Source organism: Ochotona curzoniae, unplaced genomic scaffold (assembly GCF_017591425.1).
Source record: "Ochotona curzoniae isolate NIBS_2020 unplaced genomic scaffold, NIBS_Ocur_1.0 contig_4148, whole genome shotgun sequence".
Classification (NCBI taxonomy): Eukaryota; Metazoa; Chordata; class Mammalia; order Lagomorpha; family Ochotonidae; genus Ochotona; species Ochotona curzoniae.
Genome location: NW_024466146.1, coordinates 7,304,391 through 7,330,962, shown reverse-complemented (window position 1 = coordinate 7,330,962; position 26,572 = coordinate 7,304,391). Strand labels below are relative to the sequence as shown.

At 38.6% G+C, this 26,572-nt stretch overlaps 1 protein-coding gene across 1 annotated transcript in view; it reads left to right on the top strand.

Moving 5' to 3' along the window:
- The window catches only part of ACADL (acyl-CoA dehydrogenase long chain), a 39,733-nt gene extending 13,915 nt beyond the window's left edge, over positions 1 to 25,818 (top strand). Inside the window, exons 5-11 of the mRNA XM_040984623.1 lie at positions 292 to 358; positions 3,939 to 4,103; positions 4,710 to 4,811; positions 6,275 to 6,388; positions 14,972 to 15,099; positions 17,828 to 17,914; positions 25,197 to 25,818. Coding sequence (XP_040840557.1) covers positions 292 to 358; positions 3,939 to 4,103; positions 4,710 to 4,811; positions 6,275 to 6,388; positions 14,972 to 15,099; positions 17,828 to 17,914; positions 25,197 to 25,290 — 757 coding nt within the window. The 3' untranslated portion in view covers positions 25,291 to 25,818. The remainder of the gene's footprint in view (positions 1 to 291; positions 359 to 3,938; positions 4,104 to 4,709; positions 4,812 to 6,274; positions 6,389 to 14,971; positions 15,100 to 17,827; positions 17,915 to 25,196) is intronic.
- Positions 25,819 to 26,572: the final 754 nt, after the last annotated feature.

The window sequence follows — 26,572 nt, the reverse complement described above, 5'->3', positions numbered from 1 at the left end:
AGTCCTAGCTACTCTGCTTCCAGTGGTACCTTGCTGATGTGCCAATGAAAGGAGAGGAGTATGGGCCGAGTGCGTGGGCATCTGACATCTGCTTTCCCAGGCCACAGGCAGGGAGCTAGAAGGGAAGTGGAGCATCTGGGACACAAATTAGCATCCATATGGGATCCTAGCACTTGCCAGGCCTATAGTTTATATAATTTTAATCATACATATATTTATAGTGCAATTTTGTAACAGCATTTGCATAGTTTAATTCTTGCTGACTGATGGATTTTTATGTTTCAATTACAGTGACTTACAAGGAGTAAGAACAAACGCCAAAAAGGATGGAAGTGATTGGATTCTTAATGGAAGCAAGGTGTGTAAGTGAACTTGTAGCTGTTCTCTCTGAGGTCTTGATGTGTGTGAAGATGTGTCAGATGCCACTCATTACAGATTCTGTTAGAGCTAGGGACTCACATAAGGAGACATTAGAAATCCATTTTATATTTATATTATGTTCAGATCGGTGGTAGCCTCTTCTGTATTCCATTTTTGCATGCCCCCAAACTAATATTGCAAAAATTGGTTTAGCTTCCAAAAAACCTTGTCATTCCAGAGAAGTGGAAGACTCACTTTGTCCAAATAGGGACAGCCAGTAGTTAAGCTTTGTGTTGGTGAAAGAATGTGGAAAAAAAAATTTTCTCATAAATATCAGGAAGAATTTCTAAAGATTCTTAGGATTATGTAAGTAATAGAATTCAAAAGACTTAAATACTTCTGAGAATTATTAAGCTCTTCCAAATAAAGTTGTGAGTGGTTTGGGAATAAACATTTTCTCTTAGAATCTTATGTTATTGGGGCAAATGATATTGTCTATCTAAGATAATGTCTGGTATATACCCAGTAACTACTTATGGAGTTAATGTTAGTGAAAGTATTGTCTAACATTTTTTGAAGACTTAAATGTTTTTAAATTTTATTTTATCACTGATTTAGGCTACTCCTTTGTATTTACAAAATCACAAGTGTGAATTTCACGAGACTCAAAAATTTTCTAGTTACTTAGTACTCCTAAGTTAGCAGAGGCTAGTAACAATTTGAGGACTGACACTGGCTGCAGGCCACAGTTTAAGCAATCTGGTTAAAGAATATTTCATGATCTACTTTTGTAGTTATTATACAAAAAATTAAAATCTATGACATCAAATAATTTTTTGAAATATGTACAACTTCTCATTTTTTGCTATGTTGATATTCACTGTAAATATGTTGTATATCATATATATCCTAGGAAATGTGCTTTTATGGCTCTTTTGAGTAACTTGTGTTCTTCAAATATATTTTATGAAACTTTAGTATTGATCATTCATGCTATGGATTATAGTAAACAGGCATTCGTTCTGTATCATCAGCTAATTCTCTGTGGCGTAGAGGCCTTGGTTTCAAATAAGAATAGGATATTATGTCAAAAGTGAAATGAAATCATTTTCTCTTAAGTCTCTAGATTTTAAGCAGATCCAAACTACTCAGTTATGGTCATGGCTGTGACCACTCAAGATAGGTACCACTGACTCTATCAGAATAGCAAAAAATTGAAAGCAGTTGAAAGTAAATGAACGAGTAACCAAATGTACTAAATCCAAACTGATAGGAATCCATTAAACTGTGAACATAAAATTTTAATGATAAAGGAAAATAATTGCATATTGAGTGAAAAGAACAAGATATAGAATGCAAATATAGGATATTTTCAACTCTTAAAAGATACATGAGAATTTAACAGTGATTTATATCATGAATTCATGGAAAATGCTTCTTTTTTTCTTTATAACTATACATGTTGTCAAATGACCTTTGTTGCTTTAACATGTAAGTCCCCCAAATTTAAAAAGAAATCTAACACTCATTAGAGATCATCTTAGCTCTATTCAAGTTTTGTCATTACTTGGAAAAAAATTGAGAAAGTCCATTACAGGAAAGCTTCTTATAATTGTATCAGTGATTTCTGATTTTATTATGAAAAAAAATGAAGCACATTAGGCCAAGTGATTATAGTTATATTTGAGAATCTATTCATCCTCTTTGTAACTGCTTTCAGGAATGTATGGTGAACTCCAACTTTTTTTAAAAGATTTATCTTTTTAATTGGAAAGGCAGAAATACAGAAAGGAGAGATAGAGAGCAAGATCTTTCATCTGTTGATTCACTCCCCAAGTGGCTGAAACAGCTAGAGCTGAGCCAATCCAAAGCCAGGAGCCAGGAGCCTCCTCCATGTGGTTGCAGGATCTCAAGGCCTTGGGCTGTCCTCGACTGCTTTCCCAGGCCACGGTCAGAAAAGTGGATGGGAAGCGAAGCCACTGGGATTAGAACTGGTGCCCGTATGGGATCCTGGTACCTGCAAGGCAAGGACTTTAGCCATTAGGGTCCCTCCAATGGTTTTCTTACACAGTGTTGAAGTGAATAGTTTTTACCCTGTGAACTGCTCCTCCCTTCCTTTCCATTCCAGTATTGTATTTGTCTCTCATTTAATACTTGTCTGAGACCATGGACTTTAGAGTATCCACGGTGTTGTTTGATTGAAAAATAATTAAGAGAAACATTTTGAGCAATACAACTATGGCAATTACACAAATGGTCATTATTATCTAAGAAAGGTAGGAATTGGATGATGTAAGAAGCTAGAATTGGGTCTAGAACTGGGACTTGCACCCACTCCAGTATAGGCTGTAGACATCCCAAGTTGCATCTTAACCACTACGCAAAATACTTGCCTATATTTACCAATAATTATGTATGAAGGAGATGTGATCAGATCACATTTCTAAAAAAGATTTTTTTTAATTGCAAAATCAGACATATATAGAGTGGAGCAGAGACAGAGAGAAAGATCTTCCGTCCGCTAATTCATTTCTCAAGTGACCACAACAGCCAGAGCTGCAGGAACCAGGAACTCCTGGTCTCCCACACAGGTACAGGGTCCCAAAGCTTTGGGCTGTCCTCAACTGCTTTCCCAGGCCCAAGCAGGGAGCTGGGTGGGAAGCAGGGCTCTTGGCATTAGAACCAGCATCCACATGGGACTCCGGCCCCTAGGCCACTGCACCAGGCCCTCAGATCACATTTTGAAAGCTCAATTTCAATACTTGAGAATGGCAGAGCTGCAGAGAAATCAGTTGCAAGAACTTTAAACAAGTTTTGATATGGGGCAACCAAGATCCAAGAAGTATTAAAATGAATTAGAAAGAAATGGATGGTAAATTTAATATGAAGCAGAATTATAGCATGCTTTACTTTGAGACAGGTAAATAAGTCACTATTTAGAATTGGATAAGAGTAGGGGTGAGAAGGAATACGTTCTGTCCGTGAATCCGAAACGGGTAGATCCTAGGGCAGCTAAAGCCATTGCTGTGATTAAGATGATCCAGGAACGCTGGAGAATAAGACAATTATTGTTTGATGTGAGTGTATTTTGTTTTCTGAGTATGCAGCATCTGAGAATCCATCGTATTTATTTTATGCCTCCCTCAATGTTTTATTTATTACACTATTTTGAAAGAAATGGGCCATCAGTAGTAATCAAAACTGTGCCTTTTTAGAAACTTACACATTTGAGAGTACAGATACACTTCAAGTATATTGTACCGTTTAGAACAACAGATTGCTTTTTCTTTAATTTCCTTCTAAAACACAACTTTAACAAATGATTTTATATTTTTCAGAGCATAGTCTCTATTAACTATCATTAGGATTTATAATGTTTGAAGTATTGGATACTTCTTCCCTTGCTTTTTAATAACCTGTATAAATTAACCCTGAAGATACTCTGAACAGACTGTATACAGAGAGGAAACGCATCTTTCCCTGGTTTGTTTTAGTCTTCTTGAGCAGTGTTTTACCCAGTAGTTGTTTGCATGTCCTCCTGCGCTGTCGTGAACATTGGTGTCTGTGGACTCTTACAGACGTTCATCACTAACGGATGGCTGAGTAATGTCGTGATTGTCGTCACAGTCACCAACCGTGAAGCTCGCTCTCCTGCCCATGGCATCAGCCTTTTCCTGGTGGAAGATGGAATGAAAGGGTTTATTAAGGGAAAAAAGCTAAATAAAATGGGATTAAAAGCCCAGGTAAGTCATAATATAAATCATATTTAGTGAGCTTACTAATGGAGGGCATAGGATTGCATATGACTGCAGGACAGTTATAACGTTCCGGTGCTGAATTCTAGAAATGTGCTTTTCAGAAATAGTAGAGGGGATTTATTGCAAATTATGTCACTTTTTTGTTAATCAGCAGTAGAAATGACTTAGAGTTATTAATTATCTGCTTTAGAAATGACAAAAATAACTACATGAGCCACTTATTTATGAAATCTATTGAAGAAAATTAATAAAAATAGGAAACTTTTTTTCTAGGTATTATAAAAAAAACCCTACATGTTTTGCTTAATGTGTACTAGAAATCCTTCCTAGTTCTTGAGGAACTGACAGTATTAGAGAACAGGGTCAATATTAGGCATACTGACAATGTGAAATTGTATTGCAGTATTTTGGGGGACCATATTGACCCGTATTCAAATCCCTAGCTTACAATTTACGGATCATGTTCATGAACTACTCCACTTGGCTTTCAGTTAGTTTGTTTTTTGTTTTTTTCTTAAGTAGAAGCACTGTCACCCCTTGTTTTATTGTGAAATTTAAATGAGATCATTCTCCACTTGTATATTCTTTTAGGATACTGCAGAACTGTTCTTTGAAGATGTCCGGTTGCCAGCGAGTGCCCTACTTGGAGAAGAGAATAAAGGCTTCTATTACCTCATGCAAGAGCTTCCACAGGTATGAAATGTTTAAAGATTCCGTCATTTCCTTAGATAATGGCCTGGGAATAGAACTATATAAATCCAACCATGCAAAACTTTTTATATAGCTGATCTTTTGAGCATAACAAAGTTAAAATAAAAATATATGAGGCCAATATTATGATGCATCAGATTGTCACTTCTTGCAGTGCCTGCCTGCCTGCCATGTCGGAGTGCCAGGCGCTCTGCTCTCGTCCAAAAGGCAGCAGGTTCCGGCTCACGTGCTTGAGTCCACTGTGCTGTGGGAGACACGGATGGGTTCTGGTCTCTTGGCTTTAGCCTACGTCAGTGTCGGTTGATGTGGGTATTTGGTGAGAAAGCTCTCTTTCCCTTTGCCTCTGCTTTCTCCTCTTCTATTCTACTTCCAAATAAAAATAAATAATTACCTTTTTAAAACTACAAGTTTATGGATTAGATAAACAACTGAACTCAGGAATATCCAGTCAAAGCTTATACAGTGTGCAGGGAAAGTAGGTATTTCAGTTCTCTCATTTCTGCTCGTGCTGATTTAATAATTCATATTCATTTGAGAAGCAAGAAAAGTGACTGTTGGTTCGCTCTGCGAATGACCAGCATGGCCAGAGCTGGGCAAGGGCGAATCTAAGAGCTGGAAACTCAGTCAAGGCTCCCAGACAAGAAGCAGTCACTCGACTCCCTGCTGCTTCAGCTGGGGTGTGCATTCACAGGAGGCTGCAGTCAGCGCCGGGGCCTGGACTTGAGCCCAGCACTTCAGTCTGATGTGAGCATTCCAGCTGAGTGTTTTAACCACTGCACCAAACACCTGCTCCATGAACTTACGGCTGTTTACAAGCATATGTCACCTAAAATTTTTGGCAGTTTTTAAATTGTTGTGATAAAGGTTTTAGCTGTTATTAGAGTATGATTGTCCGGTGATGGTTGAATCTCACATGGCAGCATAAAGAGGTCATGTCTGGTGACTACCAAGCCATGGCTTAAATACAAAATTATAGAAAGAACTGGGGATACTGGCACTGAAATACCGTGCAGAATCACCAACACAATAGAGTGAAGCTGACTAAGGCTACTTTTGCACTAATAGGCTGAATTTAACCTATATATTTCAAGGTGTTGATTTCCATATGTATATAAAGGCACAGTGTGGGTGTGTGTATATATATATAAAGGTACAGTACACAGATATATGTAAATAAAAACCAACTAGGAATTCTTTATTCATGTGTAAAAAGAGGAAATTAAATGACATAAGTATAATAAAATAATAATCCATAAACTAATGGTTTGTTGAGGGAAATTGTTTTTATAGATATGTCAAAATAATCTCAAATTTCTGTGGTAGCCTTGTGAACAGTTATTTATAAATTAATAAGAGTTTACTATAAAGATTCCTTACAAGGCTTATTGTCATTGAAATTGTGTGAAAATTCAGTTGTGAAATTTAGACTTAATATTTTATTGCAGGAAAGGTTGCTAATTGCTGACTTGGCAGTTTCAGCCAGTGAATTCATGTTTGAAGAAACCCGGAACTATGTGAAAGAAAGAAAAGCTTTTGGGAAGACAGTTGCACACATACAGGTAAGCCTGTTATTAAGACTTATTGTCAGATGATATAAACATATTCATCCAAAATGAAACTAAATACAACATAAGTTTGTGATAATTGTCACCGTAAGTGATAGTGGAAACCATAGAAATCATTGTGAGAGTTCTAAGGGCAAACGAGTAGCGAGTGATACAAGCATGAGTAATAGGACCGAGTCCTGAGATAAGCCGTAAGATGAAAAGATGAGCTAGGAATGAAAGAACCTGTTAAGAGCCATCGACAATCGAAGAAAGGAGAAAACAAGTCTGTAGAATTCCACAGAAGCCAAGAGGAAAGGTTTGAGGCAGGAGGAAGTGGAGCAGTGTCTCTGAAGGAGAAAGAGTCAAGAGATTGCTCATTGGAGATGGAGCTTCGCTTGGGTGTAAGCCATCATCCTGCTGCCTCCCAGGAATGCATTAGCAGGAAACTGGAATCTCAAGATGAGGAGCAGGAATTCAGATATAGATGCAGGATCTCAAGTGATATTTTAACCACTGGGTAAAATCCCTGCCCTGAAGTGAATTCTAATAACCTGAAAAAACTTTTAGTAGAGGGAAAGAGTTAGATACAAAGGGGTTGACCAGTTACACTCTGAGAAAGTGTGAGGGTGTTGATACTGACAAAAGAGGAGATAAACCTTTCTGGCTCAGAAGCAGCGGTCCTCTCTCCATGGAAAGGTTGGGTGTCGGTGTAGTCACACTGATAACTCAGTTTATTTCCTTAGATACCAATTGGGAATGTCCTTCAAGGAAAAGCGAGTAAAGGGGGCATGGAGCAAAGGGGACCTTTGAAAATGAGACAGTGAGAAACTCATCTAACTAGATCATAGCTGGCCTACTGGCTGGTATCCATGACCCATTTTATTGCCTTTTGCCTTGTTCATCAGCTTTAATATGAGGTAAGTGCTCAGCCTGAAGAAAGCAGGTGGATAAATGTGTGGATGTAAGAGTGGCTGTTTACCATGAAGTTCAAGATACACATGGAAGGGCTCAGTATACGATGACCACAATCACCAGATATGCTCATCAAACTTTAGACCCTCTAGTTTCTTTTTAAAGGAAGGAATAATTTATAGGAAATACACTCATCAAATTGTTAAAACATCCCACCAGTAAAAAGCAACATTAACAACAACAACAACAAAAAAAACCTGCGATTGGAGTTTTGTTTTAAAAATTAGGGCCCGGCGCGGTGGCGCAAGTGGTTAAAGGTCCTCGCCTTGCACCCCCGGGATCCCATATGGGCGCCGGTTCTAATCCCGGCAGCCCCACTTCCCTTCCAGCTCCCTGCCTGTGGCCTGGGAAAGCAGTCGAGGACGGCCCAAAGCTTTGGGAACCTGCACCCGCGTGGGAGACCCAGAAGAGGCTCCTGGCTTCAGATCGGCATAGTATCGGCCCGTTGCGCTCACTTGGGGAGTGAATCATCGGACGGAAGATCTTCCTCTCTGTCTCTCCTCTCTGTATATCCGCCTTTCCAATGAAAAAATAATAAAAATAAATCTTTAAAAAAATAAAAATTATAAAGAAAATGAAAATTTTTGTTAAAAAATATTTATTTATTTGAAAGGCAGAGTTAGAGAGCTAGAGACTGAGTGGTAGAGGAGAGAGAGCTATTCCATCTGCTGACTGAATCCCCACTGAAACCAGGAATCAGGAACTTCATTTGGGTCTCCCACATGGGAGGCAGGGGCCTGAGCATTGGGCCATCTTCCTGTGCTTTGCCAGGCGCCTTAGCAGGAAGCTGGACCATGAGCAGAGAAGCCGCAGCAGCCTTAGTTTAGCTGCTGTGATATTTAAACCAAAAAGACATGATTTTCCTCCCCTGGAGAAAATTGCATTTTCTGTTTTTATGGACTTCATGTTGAATCACAACAAAGATGACTATAATATGACCCACATGACTGAACTGCCAATGACTCAGAAGGCATATTATTTGAAATTTATCCATGAAGGAAATAGAAAAGTGATCTGTATTTTTCCGTGAGGGGAGAAGATTTATTTTAAAACGTAGCCAGATACAGCATAACAATATTCTGATCAATAGCTGACCATAAATATAGTAGTGATCCCGTAAGATTATAAAGGTGCTGAAAAATTTCTGTCAGCTCAGGATGGAGCCAGTAACATAGCACAGTACATTCCTCACATGGTTGTGTTGAAGCTGATGTGAGTAAACCCGTGCTACCAATCATACAAGTATTGCACCCACCACGATCTAAGGCAGAGAGTGCCTGGTAATAATAGACGGCTGTGTTACCAGTTTGTGTATTTACCACGTTGTGCCTTTTGTTTTATAGTAGAGAGAGCTGCTACTTGTACAGAATGTTCACTTGCTAAACAATGTGCTTGTTAGGCCAGCAACAGCTTCATAATTACAAGTTCATGTGCAGTGATTGGCATATACTGTCTAGGTTTGTGTACATAACTCCGCATTGTTCACACAGGTACAAGATCACCTGGTGCCTTCCAGAGAGTGGCCCTTGTTGGTGACACATGATTATATTTGTTTATTGTCTTTACATTCTTTTCATGCCAAAAAAGAAAGAATGAAAGAAAAAAAAAACACAAACCTCTGTTCTTTTCCAAGTGTCATTTGTTTACTTTCATTTACAGTTTGCTAAAATATCTGTAGGTGCCAGTAGCATTCTTATTCCACAAGCAGTTTTTCTTTTCAAACTTTTGGACTTGGCGGGTTTGTTCCATTTTTTGTTTGTTTGTTTTTGAAGAGTCAAAGGGATAGATATATAGTGCTCCGACTGCTAGTTTGTGACTCAAAGCCTGTAATAATTAGGGCCAGACTCCTGACTGAGGAATGGAATCTAGGTCTGCCATGTGGATGGTGGCACTCAGGTGCCTGAGCCATCAGAGCTGCGGTGTGTGTTAGAAGCTGGAGTCAGGAGCCGGAACTGAGCCTGAAAGCCACGCACTCCTGTGTGGGAATCCTAGTTGGTTTCTTGACCGCTAGATGAAACACCAGTCTTACATAGTAGAATATTAATAGTGGTAGTGTGTTTCTCATGCAATTACATATGTTCTGAAATGTTTGAGCTATTTCTTCTAATATCCATGTTTTATCCAAGTAAATGTTTTGAACAGTATTTTTATATTTCAATCCAGGAATATATTCAGATAAAAGAAATGACCAGTTAGTACCAGTAGCTTTATATTTTAGGTGTAGATACTCTGTGGCTCTGGTGATTCATTTGAAATAGAAGACCTTAAATGTCACAGTAGACTTGGCTGAATATCATTTCATGATCATATAACCATTCTGCTTTTTTTTGTTTATTGTTTTGAACACTTTTTTTAAATTACACTTTTTAATTAAGGTCAAGTCTCATGATTTTTCCATGGAATAGAATAAAATAGATTAAAGGCCCAGAGTGGTAGCATGGTGGGTAAAGTCCTCAACACTCAAGCACTGGGATCTTATATGGGCTCTGGTTCTAATCCTGCTCCCCCCTCCCATCCCGCTCCCTGCCTGTAGCCTAGGAAAGCAGTCAAGGACAGCGCAAAGCCTTGGGATCCTGCATCCGCACAGGAGACCAAGAAGAGGCTCTGGGCTCCTGGTTTCGGATTGGCTCAATTCCAGCCATTGCGGCTGCTTAGGGAGAGAATCATCAGATGGAAGAACTTCCTCTCTGTCTCTCCTTCTGTTTCTTCTCCTCTCTGTATATCTGAACTTTGCACTAAAAATAAATCTAAAAGAAAAAAAAATGGATATTAAATAAATGGCTATCATTTATTGACTGCATGGCATACATTAGTCATCACTTTTTTGGTCATAATTCTATGGATAAATATTATAATTATCCTGAAGTTGACACAGAGAAAAGTTAGATAACTTATTCAAAAGTACACAGATATTCAGATTCAGAAACCCACACTTTGAACTCATACACCTTTTTTATTGCCCACAAATTTAAACTGGTTGTTCTTTTTTCCTTTCTCCATTCTCCACCTAATGGGCAAAAAGTAAAAATAGATTTTTCATTTTTCTAAGATTTATTTAATTTTACAGGAAACACAGAGTTAGAGAAAGGAAGAGACAGAATTTTCCATCCACTGATTCACTTCCCAGAAGGATCTGATGGCCGAAACGGGACTAGGTCGAAGCCAGGAGCCAGGAGCTTCTTAATGGCTCCCACGTGGGTCACAGGGGCCCAGGCACTTGGGCCATGTTCCGTTAGCTTTCCTAAGCAAATTAGTACGGAGCTGACTTGGAAGTGGACCCACTGGGACTCAAGCTGGTGTCAGTATCGCATGCTGGCATTGCAGGGAGCAGGTCTGCTTGCCACATCACAGTGGTAGAACCTGGAATTTTTTTTTCCTAATGATAGCTCATGATTTGTTATTTCCTGTATGATATATGCAACTGATTCTGAGGACACAGAGCATTAGGCAGTTTAAAGACAGGGAAAAAAATAATGCTTCCTCTATCCCTCCAAAAAGAGATTATATAGTTATTAAGACAGCAAGTATGTGATGATTCAATAGCAAACTTAATTTGTATTATTTTCTACTTAAATCATAATATATGAGAATGTAATCAGTGGTATTCTTTGAATGAAAAGTAGACTAAGTAAATTGTCAAAGTTATCATCCAGTTTTATAATTCTAAGAATTTTGTCAGTCACAACTATAAGACTATAGTATACTTAATAACCTCAGAATTTAAAAAGTGCTAGCTGTAATATTTTTGTTAGAAAATATTAACAGCTGTTAAAAATACTTCAGTAAGTATGTAGATCATTTATGAAAAGCACTTTGCTAATAATATGTGGTGGTTATTAGTTGCCATCCGTGAGCTAATGATTTCAGAAAGTACTATGCATTGTTTGGAGTGAAAATCAAAGTCCAGTTCATTTCAGTAATGTACAACTCAATGCCAGGAATATATAAACAATCTCTGTGGAAAACCAGGAGAGTAAATTATACCCTTAGAGGCATTAGCTGTTTCAGATCTCTGTACCTTACTGGATAAGATGAAGCAAAATTGTAGGATATTCTATATGGTCTGAAATTTAAATTCATCTTCTAGAAATTTTCAGCATTCACGTTGGGAATGACTTCTAAGAGAATCAAGTCTAGAGGTCGTGATCTTGACATGTTGTAAATATGCATAAATCCTCAAATATGGCATCATCTGGAGTCAAAAGTATTTTAAGATTTGTCAGTTTCCCCTTTATTTTTTCAAATGAAGTTTGTAGACAGTATCATTGAACTAGGTCAGAGTTTTTCAATATGTAAATTATTTTCGTATTATTTCCATCTCTTGTTCCATCTTTATATCTTCTGTGATTAAACTTAAATTCATAGGGTCGAAGTGGGAAACTTTTACAGATTACAGGGTATGTATTTCCCTTAAGTAATCATAACATGCCAGGTCGTTCTGTTTCTGTAAGAAAATAGGAGAAAGCCAAGGGAAGGACTTGCTTTTCTTTTGTCTTTTAAAAAATGCATTTATTTCCTCCATTTGAAAATAGAGTAACAGAAAAGCAGCAACAGAGATTTTTTTTTTTCCATTTGCTGATTCACTCTCCAAATGGTCATAGTAGTGATTCTGGGCCAGGCTTATACCAGCAACTCAGAACTCCACCTGGTCTCCAACATGCAGGGGTCCAAAGGTTGGACCCTCCTGCAATACTCTGCCAGGTGCTTTAGCAGGCAGCTGATTGAAAGCGGAGAAGCTGGGACTTGAACTGTCATTTTAGTATGGGATGCCAGTGTCCCAATGAGACACCTTTACTCACAGCACTGCAACTCTGGCTCCCCGCAGTGGTTATTCATGAACACACTTCAATGATGAGCCACTTCTGAGGAATTCTCTCAGAGCTGCTCCTCTGCTTGACACGCTGTGGTGCTGTCAATTCCTGGGTGTCATTATACTGTACCATTCTTGGATTTTCATAAAATGGAAGTACCAAACTGTCATCAGTGGTATGGAAAGATTCTCCTTTGTGATTTGTAGATTGCTGTGTGCAGCAGTGAAAGGAGGGCCAGCATCCTTGGAGAATCTGTTTCCACCATGCTTGGAGAATATACATGGGGTGTGTTTAATTTCCAGTTTGTCTTTCACTATACCACTTTGTCACCAATTTCCATATGTAATGGTGTCTGTCATGGTGAATTTCTCACTCATTAGATCTACAGCCAAACATCTGTATTCTTTTCAGTTTTGAAAATTTGATTAAACATATAGTACTTGAGCATTTCTAAGGGGGACAGTGAAGCTTTTCAACACATATACATAATTTAAACCAGCACTACCAGGAAACCTGCTTTCAGTTTTCTTATCGTGTGTGTGTGTGTGTGTGTGTGTGTGTGTATGTGTGAGTTCCTCTGTTATAGTTCTTTATGCAAGTTATTATACTTCATTACCAGAACCTGTTACATTTGCCCTACTGTTTAAGCATTGCTATCCAGCCTGCCTCAACACTTTGCCCCATTCTCTTGTCTGGTTCTAGAAATCACTTTAAAAATTTTGAATTGAATATGTGTAATAATAATTTCCACATGTGTGAGAGAACAGGCATTCGTCTTTTTGTGCTTGACTTATTTCAATTTACCCGATGATACTGAGTTCTATTATGCTACAAATATCAGGGCTTCATCTTCTTTATGGCCAAATACTGTAGTGTGTGTGTGTGAGAGAGAGAGAGAGAGAGAGAGAGAGAGAGAGACATTATTTTACTCATTCATTCTTTAATGAACAGATAGAGCTTGATTTCATATCTTGCCTATTGTGAATAATGCTGCAATGAGCATGGAGTGTGTCTTTTGTATGCTGAATTAATTTTGTTCAGGCATACATCCAGAAGTGGGATAACTAGGTCATTTGGTAGATCTGTTTTCATTTTGGAGGAGCCTCCATATACTCTTCTCCACAATATCCAAATGGTGTACAGTGGATCCCTTTGTTCTTCATCCCTACGGGGATTTTTTAGTGTGTTGGTTTTTTGTTTTGTTTTGTTTGTTTTTTTGTTTGTTTTGGTCTTTTTTGACAGTGACCGTTCTGACTGAAATAAGAACACTTCACTGTGGTTTCAATTTGTGTTTTCTTGGTGGCTAGTAATATTGAGCATTTTTTTTCTTACACTTTTTGGCCATTTGTGTTTCTTCTTTTGAGAAATCTCTGTTCAGGTCATTTGCTCATTTCTTGCCTGAATTGAACTTTGTGAATTTCCAGAAGGAAGATACAGCTAGAAGACTAGGGTGGACCTTCAACTTACAAAGTCTTTTAGAATGGAGTGTACTTCTGGAGGTTAGCTAAAGTGGAAACCTGGCTTATGAAGTCTAAGTCTGTTTTCTGAAGGACTTCAAGAATCGAGTATCAAAGAGAACAGAAAAACACGTTCAAGAGACAGGAGTGAAACAAAACTTGAAGTGAGAGCAGGCGAGAAGAGCTGAAGATGTTCTAAACAGAATACATTCCTACAGTATTATTGGTTGTCCATGGCCAGCAGGAGAGGGTAGGATGTAGACATTTGAAGCATCCTCAGAAGGTTCATAGGAAATGTGTTTTACAACAAAACTATGCACAGGTTCCAAAATAAACTTACCTTTTGTTTTGTTTTTCCATGATGTTTCAACTGTATCCTGATGACTTAATCCTAGATCATTAATTCAAGGTAGTGAACAAACTGGATAAGCTGTTGAGCGGGATGGGACGGAGACAAGGACCTTGGCTTCTCTAGTGCTCTGATTCCATTATGCCTCTGTGGCATTCTGCAAATCTAAGTATTTGCAGTATTAGAAAACATGCAGCAGATACTTTAATTTGTTGTCTTATGAGCAAAAAAGTGATCTAGAACCACTTTGCCCACCCAGGTTATTATTTTACTGTTTTACCCCAAGACAAAGAGGTGAAACGGAGAAATCTGAATGCTTAATTTCATCAGAGAAATCAATCTTGAAGATTTTTTAGGGGGAAAGTGTTTTCTGTTGCTGTAGCTAAAGGTCTGCCACAAGATGGTGCTCACACATTAAAGCAAAGCTATTTTTAAAGAGCAGCTTCCTGTAATCTTGGTTTATTGTCATTGCAATTGAAAGGCTAAGAGGCAGAGACACAGGAAGACAGACAAAAATAAATCTCTCTTCCCTGGGGTTCACTGCCCAATGCCTACAGCCAGGGCTGGCTCAGAGTCAGGAGCCTGGACGTCATCTGGCTCTCCCATGTAGGTGACAGGGACCGAAATCCTAGGTCCCACAGTGGGCACACATCAGCAAGAAGTTGAGTCAGAAACAGAGCTAGGACTTAAATTCAGCTTCATCTCTATGCCAAATGCCCAACTCATTCTATGCTTTGGAATAAAAAAAAATGAAGTATTATTCATTTATTCATATTTTAATAGACATTTCCTTAGCATAAAAATACAGTGTTGTTTAAACGTCTGCTGATTAGTACAGGCCTTCCCTCCCATTTTGGGGAGGCGAAAACAACAATTCCACTTTACTTTTACTCCAAACACCTTTTCATTATGTTTTTTATTCTAGTCAGTAGGTACTTAATATATAGAGATAAAAATATTAAGTGATATACTTCTAATATACTCTTTTGTTTCCTTTTAATTGAAGACCGTGCAGCATAAACTAGCAGAATTAAAAACGGACATCTGTGTGACCAGAGCATTTGTGGACAGCTGTCTCGAGCTACATGATAAGAAACGTCTGGACTCTGCCACTGCTTCCATGGCGAAATACTGGTATGTGTGCTCCGGCTGTTAGAAATGTGTGGAGACTGGGCATTGGGCCAACTTTAAACACAACCTACAGGGTCATAAAGAAAGGCTGTGAGCCGGAAAAGCAGCAATGGGAGTCAGCTTAAAAAAATGCTGAAAATTACAGTGAGCCCTTTTATCAGCAGCTAAAAATTAAGTTGAGCTTGTATTTAATTCTTAATTTGCTGTGAAAAATAAAATACAAAGAGACTGAGGTAGGATGACTAATGAGTTTACTGAAGTTCTAGTTTAATTTCGGGTTATCTGAAGAGCAGTAAAGCAGCAAGGCTGAGAGAGAACACTTAGATGTCTTGAGATGGAGTCCTGATTCTTTCATCAAATGACTGCAATTAAGTTGAACTCTCTCTGGGATAATTCTTTGTTATTGTTGAATTGACTATTCAACCAGATTTTTCTACTTAGACTGTGTTCCACATAGGAGAAAACAATCTTGAAGAATTGACAATTCGAGTAAAAGTTATTCATGCTTTATTAAATGAAAAGAAAAACATGTTCTGTTAAATTCTGAAACATTTTCATTTGAATTCATGATGATTAGCAATAGTACAAAAATGAGTTAAAAGACTCGCCCATGAAGCTTTTGTGTATTTTAACATACAAGGACATGCAATCTAAATCAGATTCTGAAAGTGGATTTGGATTCTTCTTGTTTAAAACATTCTCACATCTCATTAACCCAAAAGTAACCTGGAAAAAATTCTTGTCATTATTCATTAACTTCTTTTCAGTTCAGTTATAAGTTAACATAGGGGAAATAGACAAATAGTGCTTTAGATAAAGAGTCTGCAGTGACAAACCGCCAGGTTGGGTGTTGGGAGGAGACTTTTTATGTTTACACTTACAGCAAATTGTTTGACCAATGGGAAAAAACGTAAACCATTTCTTTAGATTTCTTTTTTTAAAAAGACTAGTTTTAGTAGCTGTTAGCTTCATTAGCTTTTTAAACATATTGATAATTAGCACTGAAGCAGAGGAAGCAAAAATTTAGATCTGTAGAAATACCATTATCTACTTGCCAAATGCAAATATATGTGTATGTATATACATATGTATATGTGTATATAATTTTCCAAAATATCACTACCTGCAGAATCTTGTCTGTTAATCATTATATTATTACTGTGTTTTTTAGGAACATCCTCATTTGCCCCATGACCTGAGTTTAAAATTACTTTTTAAAAAAATATATCTGTATTTACCTTTTTTTTTTTTACTTCTCACTATTGAAAAGTAATTAGAAAAGCATTTTACACTAACCTGTTTTTTCATGTTAAGGCCAATAAAATTCTTGCCAGTTCTCTGTCATGTTAGGTGTGTTAATGGTAAAATTGTTGAGATGGCTCAGAGAAGTTGTTTTTCTCAAGGAGTTCGTATTAAACAATACAAACACGCACTTGTATATTCAAACACAGGAATAATAGCCCCAAAAGCATTTTTTAAAGATTTATTTTATTTGAAAGGCATTTCATATTTATTGTGTCTATATTATTATTTATTATATTTGTATTTATATTTATCATATTTATTATAAAGAGGAGGAGAGGTAAGGAAAGTCCAAATAATTTTTTAAATTAACTCATTGATTTTAGGCGGAGAGGGGGCAGAGTGAGTCGTCCCCCTGTGATTTCTACTTCTCTAGTGACTGCAGTAACTAGAGCTGGGCCAAGCTGAAACAGGGAGCCAGGAGCTCCACCCTGTCTCCCATGTGGGTGGCAAGCACTGTGAGTGTCTTCTGGGTGCGCACATAGCAGGAAGCTCCATCAGAAGCAGGGTAATCAGAACTGGAACTAACCTCACGTATTGGGTGTGGGAGGTGTCCCAAATTGCCACAAAGGTCACCAGCTGAATAATTTTTTTTTAAAGATTTATCTATTTCAATTACAAAGTCAGATATACAGAGAGGAGGAGAGACAGAGAGGAAGATCGTCCGTCCGATGATTCACTCCCTAAGTGACCATAACAGCCGGTGCTGCTCCAATCCGAAGCCGGGAACCAGGAACCTCTTCCTGGTCTCCCTTGCAGGTACAGGGTCCCAAAGCTTTGGGCCGTCCTCGACTGCTTTCCCAGGCTACAAGCAGCACTGGATGGGAAATAGGGCCACTGGGATTAGAACCGGTGGCCATATGGGATCCTGTCACATTCAAGGCGAGGACTTTTAGCTGCTAGGCCACGCCACTGGGCCCGAATAATTTTTTACTAAGTTTTCCATATGATGATATACACATTAATAATTTCACATCTTATATTTTTATTCTCAGTTAATTTTCACCTTTAGTTATTTCTTTGAAAAGTCAAAACAGTAAGAATTTTTTCAGTTGCTGAAATTCAGAATTGTAACCTTCAGTTACAGATCACACAGAAACTAAGGCTAGGCCAAATGGAAAAAAGTCATCCTTTTCAAGTGTGAAATAACCAAAACCTGGCACATTTAGGTTTTCCACATTTTGTTGCGAGCCGTAACAAAAACCTCAATCAGAATTATAATTTATGAATAGGTATTTTTGGAGTGAAGTATTCTCTTGAAAGTTCATCCATATGTAATATTTCTTATGTCTGGTGATTATGTAATATGCTTTCTGAATTGCTTGATGAATGTGTGCATTTAAATATTCACAAACTTTTTCTGATCATAAAGCATCAATGAAAATCCATGTCAATTTTTCCTTTTTTGGTTATTTTTTTGACCATTTAGGGCATCTGAGTTACAAAATCGAGTGGCTTATGAATGTGTACAACTTCACGGAGGTTCAGGATACATGTGGGAGTATCCAATTGCGAAGTAAGTATGATTGTTCTGTTGTACTCTGTTTAGTGATGTGAAGGAGAGAGAAAGTTTCTTTACTGGAGTTTAAGAACACCTAAAATTCCTATCTTTTTCAGCTGCCTACAGCTTTCATACATATGGAAGCAAGTAGGATTTTATCATTATTAAAGTGCAGATGCCAGTATTGATTTAATATATCAAATATTGATAGTATCACTTTTTTTAATTTTTATTTTTTATGATGTTTACATCGTTGACCAGAGTGGGAAGGATTGAGGGTTAGGGAAAGGTGGATGAGTAATTGTTTCTAAGTTCTCTATTTCTTCCTGTCTCTGGGGGAAGAGGGGTGTTAAAGGGGAAAGTCGCACCTATCCTCTCAAATGTTCCAGTACAGGGATGGGAAAACACCCCCAGCATCATGCCAGGGACCTGCTGTAGAGCATGTTCTGAAGGTTCTGACTAAGTGGTTTGGATAGTTCTAAAATGCTATCGATTTTGCCGATCCAAGGATGAGGCAACTCTCCCAATGTCCATTGATTGACGTAGTTTACTTCAAGTCTCCCTTCACCCAGATTTTTGCTGTCGTTGTTTGCTAGGGTAGTTGTCCAATTTGCTCTGTTCTCCTTCCTCTATGATGGTACCAAATGAGCTGCCATATTCTCCATGTGCATCAGGGTCTGTGTCCACTGCTCTGCCTTTTTCACTGCTAGACAAGTCCAAGAACCCGGGCCAGGTGATCCAAGTCCTGCCAGATGCCCCACACCTGGGGATCACGAACCTGACACCCACCTCGCAGGTGGCTCCAGGACCCGGGCCAGGTGACCTGAGCCCCACCAGATCCAGCACCTCTGCAACTCATGAACCCGGCTCCAACAGACCCCAGGCTGACATGGCTCACCTCACCTTAGCATCCCCAGTGTGAGCTGGCTGGCGTTGCGGACTGACTTTTCCCCTCCCAGACCCTATCCCAGTTCTCAGATCTGCCAGTGGATGTTGTGAACTGGCCAAGCCTGGTCTGTCCCCAAAGCTGACCCACATGTATGCCGGCGGGTACCTTAACCTGACATGGTCAGGGCTGCTCCTTGGCTTGGTTCTTGCACTCATCTGAATGGACTGCATCTCTACAAAGGTGTTTCCCAGGATCCTCTGTCAGATCTCCTTCCAGTGGCAGATCTCATGTGCACCAGTGGGTCCTTGGCCCAGGTTAGTTTTGTTCACCTCTTGTCCTGGCAGAAACAGTGGCCTTGCTCAACTGCCCAGCACCCATTCTGGTTCTTATTATTAGGTGTTACAGCCTGGTTTATGCCAAGACAGTTTTCATATAGTTCAGTGGACATCAAGACCTAGCCCAGCCTGTTTTACACTCACTCTGGTGCTCAGGAGTACCTGTGGGTGCTGAAGTGTAGACCAGTCTGTCACTCCCCAGTCCCAGTCCACACCCACATTGAGGGAGGCTCTAGCCATGGCCAGCCCAGCCGGCTACCCTCAGTCCAGCCCTCTTGCTCACCAGTGGGATTCCCAACCCAGCTGGGATGTCTCCTTAGCTCCCCAGCCAAGCCTGTTCCCATCCACAGTTATTGGCCGTGCCAGCAGAGATTGCAGTTCTGTAGGGGTGAGCCCATTAATCTCCCACAGATTCTGCCACAAGACCCAAATCGCTCATGCATTAGTTATTATCTTGGCCCATCCTAGCTTCACCTTTCTCCTAATCCAATTCTCACTAGTGGTTACTGTAATTTTGCCCTGTCTGGTAGGCTCCAACCTTGGCTTTGGTGTGTGCCGGTGAGTGGAGCTCGGTGATGGTTGATGCTAACAGCTCAGGTCTCCCATATGTGCTGGTGCTTCAGACTGACTTTTTTTTTTTTACATTTTATTATTATTATTATTTTATGATACAGTTCCATAGGCTCCTAGCATTTCCCTTATCCCTTCCCCAGTTCCCTCCCCCCACGTAGTTCCTCTATATCATTACTAAAATATAGTTCTTCATACTCAGTCATATGTCCTTCATTGTGGGCATGGACAATGGCAGAGAGTCCAGCATCCTATTGTCAGGATATAGTAAACAGTTTCGTTGTAAGTCCATCTTTGTCTGGAAATAGAAATGCATACTTCATTGTGTCCTCACATCTGGATGTTAGTCTCCATTTCACAGTTACCGTACATCCCCTTAAATAAAAAGTCATAATACAAAATCAACAATAGAAAGTAAAATAGAAATTTGTAATGCCATGAAGTTAGATGACATGTTACTAGATATGACAGTCTCCATTACACAGCTATATTACATTAGTACATACATACATTATGCTACATGCATTAGTGTTCTGTTGTCATTTTACTGGGATGTTCTTCCCATGAATTTGCCTCTTCCAAACCTGCCCTACAAATGATACTTCAAAATGTTCTCTTGACAGAGAACAGACTGACCTTTAAAGATCTTCCCGTTCTCCCCTCCAAACCACTTGGACTCCGCACCCTTGCTTACCTGAAAGTATGGTAGCCTTGGCCATTGATGTCCCCCAGCGTTTCCACTCAGCCTCACTTGTGCCATAGCCCATTCCCTATGTAAGCCTACATGCCCAAGTCCCTAGAACCAGCTGGGCAGGGGCAAAAAGACCCCTGACAGCCCCCTGAAGCCACCTACTGCTCCTGAGGAGCACGCAGGATCCAACCAATATCACTTTGTAAAGCAAACACAAAAAAATGGCAATATGGAATCACCTAGTCTTGTGGAAGAATTTTATTTCATTTTCAAAGACAAAGGAGAGCTTTGCAGGGGATATGTTATTCTGGGCTGAAAATTTTTCCCTTTTAGAATCTGGAATATGTCACTCCATTCTTTTCTGGCCTGTAGTATTTCCTCTGCGAGGTCAGCTGTGAATTTGATTTGGGTTCCTCTGTATGTCACTGGATTTTTTTCACGTGCACATTTATGGAATTTTTTTCTTTTGCTCAACTGAAGAAAACTTGATTATTATGTGTCACGATGAGGTTCACTTGTGATCAACTCTGTTGGAAGTTTTGTGGCCCTCCTGTATATTGTTTTCCAGTTCTTTCTCCAGATTAGGGAAGTTTTCATTTATTACTTCATTGAATACACCTTTAATCCCTGCTTCTCTATCTGCACCTTCTGGAACTTGCAGAATAACCTATTCTTTTTTTAAAAATCTATTTATTTATTTATTGGTTTTGCACTAGAAAATTATTTCTTCCCAGAATATTTCCTTTAAATTAAAGGAAATTGCATTATTATGAATATACTCTCATCAGCTTAGGTTAGTGTCAATTTGTTTTGTTTTGTTTTTTTAAAGATTTATTTTTATTATTTTTTATTGGAAAGGCGGATGTACAGAGAGGAGAGACAGAGAGGAAGATCTTCCGTCCGATGATTCACTCCCCAAGTGACCACAACGGGTTGATACTATGCCGATCCGAAGCCAGGAGCCTCTTCTGGGTCTCCCACGCGGGTGCAGGTTCCCAAAGCCTTGGGCCGTCCTCGACTGCTTTCCCAGGCCACAGTCAGGGAGCTGGAAGGGAAGCGGGGCTGCCGGGATTAGAACTGGCGCCCATATGGGATCTCGGGCGTGCAAGACGAGGACCTTTAACCACTTGCGCCACCGCGCCGGGCCCAGATTAGTGTCAATTTGTGATAGGCAGTATGCCCTTCCTTATTTCTCCTTCTCTCCATAACTTTTCCTCTCCCTCTTTCCTATCTTTCACCATAATAATCTCCCTTTGGCATTTTCCTCATCACTTTAGAAAATATATTTTTCCTCTGAAAGATTTTCTACTTTTTACCTACGTACAGGAATATCCTAAAGAAAAAATTATTAAACTTATATTTAAACTGACAGTCTAGTACTTTCACATTTATCATTTTGGCACACATAATGGGAAATACTTGATAATGTTCAGAGTCTTTAATGAAGAGACTAAACATTTTATTAAAGGTATATTAAGAACAGAAGCTCTAGCATAGATAAATTTACTAATTTTCTCTAACCATTGGAAAGCTCTAATCGTTGGATGTACATGATATACAGCCTTTAATAAGAACCCAGGATCAAGCAGGGCTTTTTTCTCCTTGGGAATGAAGGCATGAAGTAGCTAAATTATTTCTTTTGTAAAATCAGTACCTGGGTTTTTATATTGGTATATGTTTTCATCATTGCTATGGGTCTTTATCAAAAGCAGACTTATTTTTAAAACAGAAACACCACGTTTGTACAGTCATGAAATGCACATGCAGTCGTGGCTGGAGTGCATGTGCACTGTGCATTTCCGTGCTTTGTTCACAGTAGCCATCCATCGTATGCGCAAAGTTCAAAATGCTAAGAAAGTAAAGCAGTTAAAAAATGGACGTTGATGTTTTTCTCCCGTGTTGTTACGGAGTGGCACAGCAGGTTTTGTGGTTCAGTGCAGGTTCTGAGAAAGGCTTTTCTGGTGGAAAGGAATCTTCCATCCTGATGGCTCAGAATTACAGTGTGGAGGGCATCAGCCATGATTTCTGTTTTCTCAGAATTAGTTCCTTCAGAGCAGTCACAAGCCAAGATGGTAGCTTGATGGCTTCTTTGAAATCCCTGTTTTAAGTTTGAGAGATTTCTTTTTTTCTTTTAAATGGTGAATAATCACCCTTCAAGGCCAGCCTTGTTGGTTCAAAGATTTATGAATCTTTAAAGTATATGGTTATTTCTCTCCTAGAGAATCTTAATATCAACCAATATAAAAAATGGCAGCAAGGCACAAAAGGTAGTATGTTGATACAGTGTATGATAGAGGACAATTATTCTAATTGCTTTCTCATATTCCTCAGGGCAAATTGAGTTATTTAATTTTACATTGGCAGATGAGCCTTAATTTAAAAGATAAAAAGGCCCTTTGTCTTACTTTTTTATTGTTAGTAGTTTTTTCATTGTATTTAGCATGTGAGCTTATTTCACTTTTACCAGACTTCTTCAGGTTGCAAGAAGTGAGATTTGAGTTTTGACTTTTGTCGACTTGTCTACTGTGCTCGGAAGGGCATCCGGGAGCTAGAACTTCACTGCAGTGTAGTTAAACATTGCCGCTGCTGCCTTTCTGTGTTAATTTTAGTTGATGACTAAATTTAATTAGTAACCTATAAAAGGTCTACTGATATCTGGCGTGACATACTTCCTTGGAACTTCTTTAATATGGAAAAAAAAAAAATGTCCAACCCTGCTGAAAAAATGTTTACAAAGCAGTACAATTTCAAACAGTTCTGCAATGCCACATAGGTTCTTAAAACTCAAATTCAGGATTTTGTGGCAAACAACAGAATCTGCTGCGAAAATAATATATTTGAAAATATAAAAGACTCAAAACTTTGTAAGACTTTCATCTGAAATTATTGAAATTCCAAATTGTCTTTGTAATACCCTAAATGAAATCAGTAAGTATTTACTGAATGTTTTCTTGTTTCAAAGGCCATGTTCTTAGAGAACTGGCACATTTTATCGTAAAAATCATTTTTTTAAAAAAAAGAAAAGACATAATTACATCTGGAAATGATATCCTTGAATTTCATCTTCTTCTAGAAAAGTACAAAGCTCAAAATAGTTGACTTTAAATGTCTGAGCCAATGAAAATGCTGTGATGTAATTAAAAATACTTCAGTACAGGCAGATGCCCAGATTCTCAATCCAGTCTGCCAGTTCTCTGTTATGTTGTCAGTAAAACAACAGTTAGTTAGTAAGCATATTAACATCTGTGAACTTCCAAGAACCTAGAAAACTAAGCATTTCCCCTGATCGCAGATGAGAGGGTTAAATGAGAGGACAAAGTGAAAAAGGTAAAAATAATAAAATCAGTGTTCTGGTTGCCATCGTGACTATCACAAGTGAACTTTGGGGGCAGTTTGGTTTGGCCCAGCGGTTAACAGCCTATGTAGGACTCATGTTAATGTGACGTCTGAGAGGCAGCAGGTGTTTGGGCACCTGCCATCCACATTGGAGACCTGGATTAAGTTCCTGTCTTGAAGCTTATGCCTGTTTCAGTCCTGGCTGTGCTGGGCTCTGGGAAGTAGATTTGCTGGTGGAGTTCTCTCCTTTTCTGTATCTCTCTGTGTGTCTACCTCTCAAAGATTTTTAAAAAGGTGAACTCCTGGGGCAGGTGTTGTGGCACAGCACATCAGGCTGTTGCTTGGCTACCTATATCTGCTATCAATTCTGGTTCGAGTCCTGGCTCCTCAGCTTCTGATGCAACTTCCTACTAATGTGCCCTGAAAGCTAGCAGGTATTGGTTCAAGCACTTGGACTTCTGCCACCTATAGGGAGGACCCTTAAGAGTTGTATGTACATGTGTGTGTGTTCTCTCCCTTTCAGATATTCTGAAAGTGAGCTCCTGAGACAAAATGTTGTGGTGCACCAGGGTTAGCTGCCTTTTGGTATGACCAAAGTACATATCAGAATACTACTTCTTCAAGTCTTGCCTACTGAACTTAAGCTATCCAGAGCCTTGCTAGTGTGCTTGGGAAGCAGTGAGTGATGCCTCAATTACTTGAGTCTGTTCCACCACATGGGGGACTTGATGTGGTTCCAGGCTGCAGGTGCTGGCCTGGCCTAGTCTGGCTGTTGTGCTCACATTTTACATAAGAAATCTGTTTCTGCGTCTCACTCTCTTTGACACTGTGCCTTTCAAATAAGTCATTTTAAAGAAAACTGAGTGTGAACTGGTAATTTTTAGGAGGTCAGAGTAGAGGGTATTAGAATTAGTCACTTAGTATTTCAACCCACGTATTACTAGAATGACTAGAAATTGTCAAAAACATTTCCAAAAACCAATTGCTTGTTACCTTTAATAGGCAGTGATGTTTTCTAAAGTATTTTTACTTTGTATTCCTTATAGTGGTCATAGTATTAGGATCTGGAGGGATACTAAAAAATAGTCATTTGTTTTATCTTTTATTCTCTACAACACTCAGGGATTTCAGCTTTTGAGGGAAACATTAGCTATAGCAAGAAATTAAAACATCCCATGCAATTCTAAGTATGAAATGGATTAACTAAGAATTGTACATGCCAAATTTAAAGCAGGTGAAACATTCTTGATTTTGTAATAACCGTGAGAAAACTCAAAGAAAACCACATAGATTTTCAATATCTAAATAGGTTGGTTTTGTTTAATTGTACCTATTCAAAGTAAGTATCATACTAGAAAAGTATTCTTTTCTGTTGCTTGGATTTCCTTAAATGAATAATTCAGTTAATGATTTATCTGCTGAAACAGTTTCTGATTCCTAAGACTGATTTATTCTGTCAATTTGTGGCTTATGCAGAGCTTATGTGGATGCCCGAGTTCAGCCAATCTATGGTGGCACCAATGAGATCATGAAGGAACTGATTGCCAGAGAGATCGTCCGTGACAAGTAGACATCTACCCGCATCCTGGAATCCTATTACAACTAATCTGGTTTTAAATCTGCTGCTGGGAAGGGGGAATGCTAACCATATTTTTGTACAGCCTCCTTGTAGGAAAACAAGTCAAATAAAAATATTAACACAGCAGAAAGAAATTTTTCAATCCCGCTATTCAAAAATTCTCCAGTATAAGATTTAATTAACCTTTATTTTTTTTAATACAGTTGAAGGTTAAAGATTTGCAAGGTACAGAAGCCTTAATTTTTCATTTATCTCTGTAATTCTGAAAAAGCATGAATTACCTAAACCTGTATAACATTAAGCCAGGAATAATTCAATGTTGCTACAGTATGAAAACATTTATGATGTTTATAACATATTGACGGTGTCTTCAGCTACCTTAGCTCCAAATTTTCTGGAACAGTGGTTCCACCAGCCTATCCCAATGCATTTTGAAACTCTTCACTCAAATATTGTACCCTATAATTATTTACAGTTGTCACATATTAATTAAAGATTAAATAAAGCTTTTAAGAATAAGTTTATGCAGAATGTGTCTGTCAGCCACTGCTGTGAAAAAAGCCAGGTTGAATGAAGCAGGCAGCCTTCCTACATGGTGGCTTGAAAGTGCCACAGCTCAGTTGAGCTTCTGCTACCACCACTACAGAGAATACCTCAGCTCTCAACTACTGACCCCTGTGCTATAAATGTCCATTCCACTCCAAATTCTCAAACACAGGAATAATCACACATCATTTAACTTCAAGATTCGTATATTTTATAGTTATCATAGTAGTAATTTTCATTTTTGCAACAGTTTAATTTATTAAATATTTAGTGTCTTCTTATAAACCAGGTTGTTAAAATGTGGCAAACAAAACTGGCAAGATCCTTTTCAATTAAAAAGTGAATAAGCAGGTAAGTGATAAAAAGGAACAACTAAGGTAATTCCAAATCATAATAAGTGCAGCCAAAGAAATAAGGGGAATATTTAAAGTCAGAAAATAAGAAAATGACATTTGCTCTGAGGGTTGTTACTAAAGACTAAACCATTAGTTTACTTGTTTCTCTTTGCATAAGTGAATAAACAGTTTTTAAATGGAAATAGATGCATTCTTGCTCACCTCAGGAAATGTAAAAGGTTTTAGTTTGGTATTACACATTGTCTTTATTACCACAGGGTAGGTATAGCAAAGGGAAGAGAGAAGACATTTCATTCTTTCCTTGGATTAACACAGTTTTGAGTTGCTCTTGGACAGAAGCTTTATGGTTCATGCTTTAGGTTCCTTGTCAT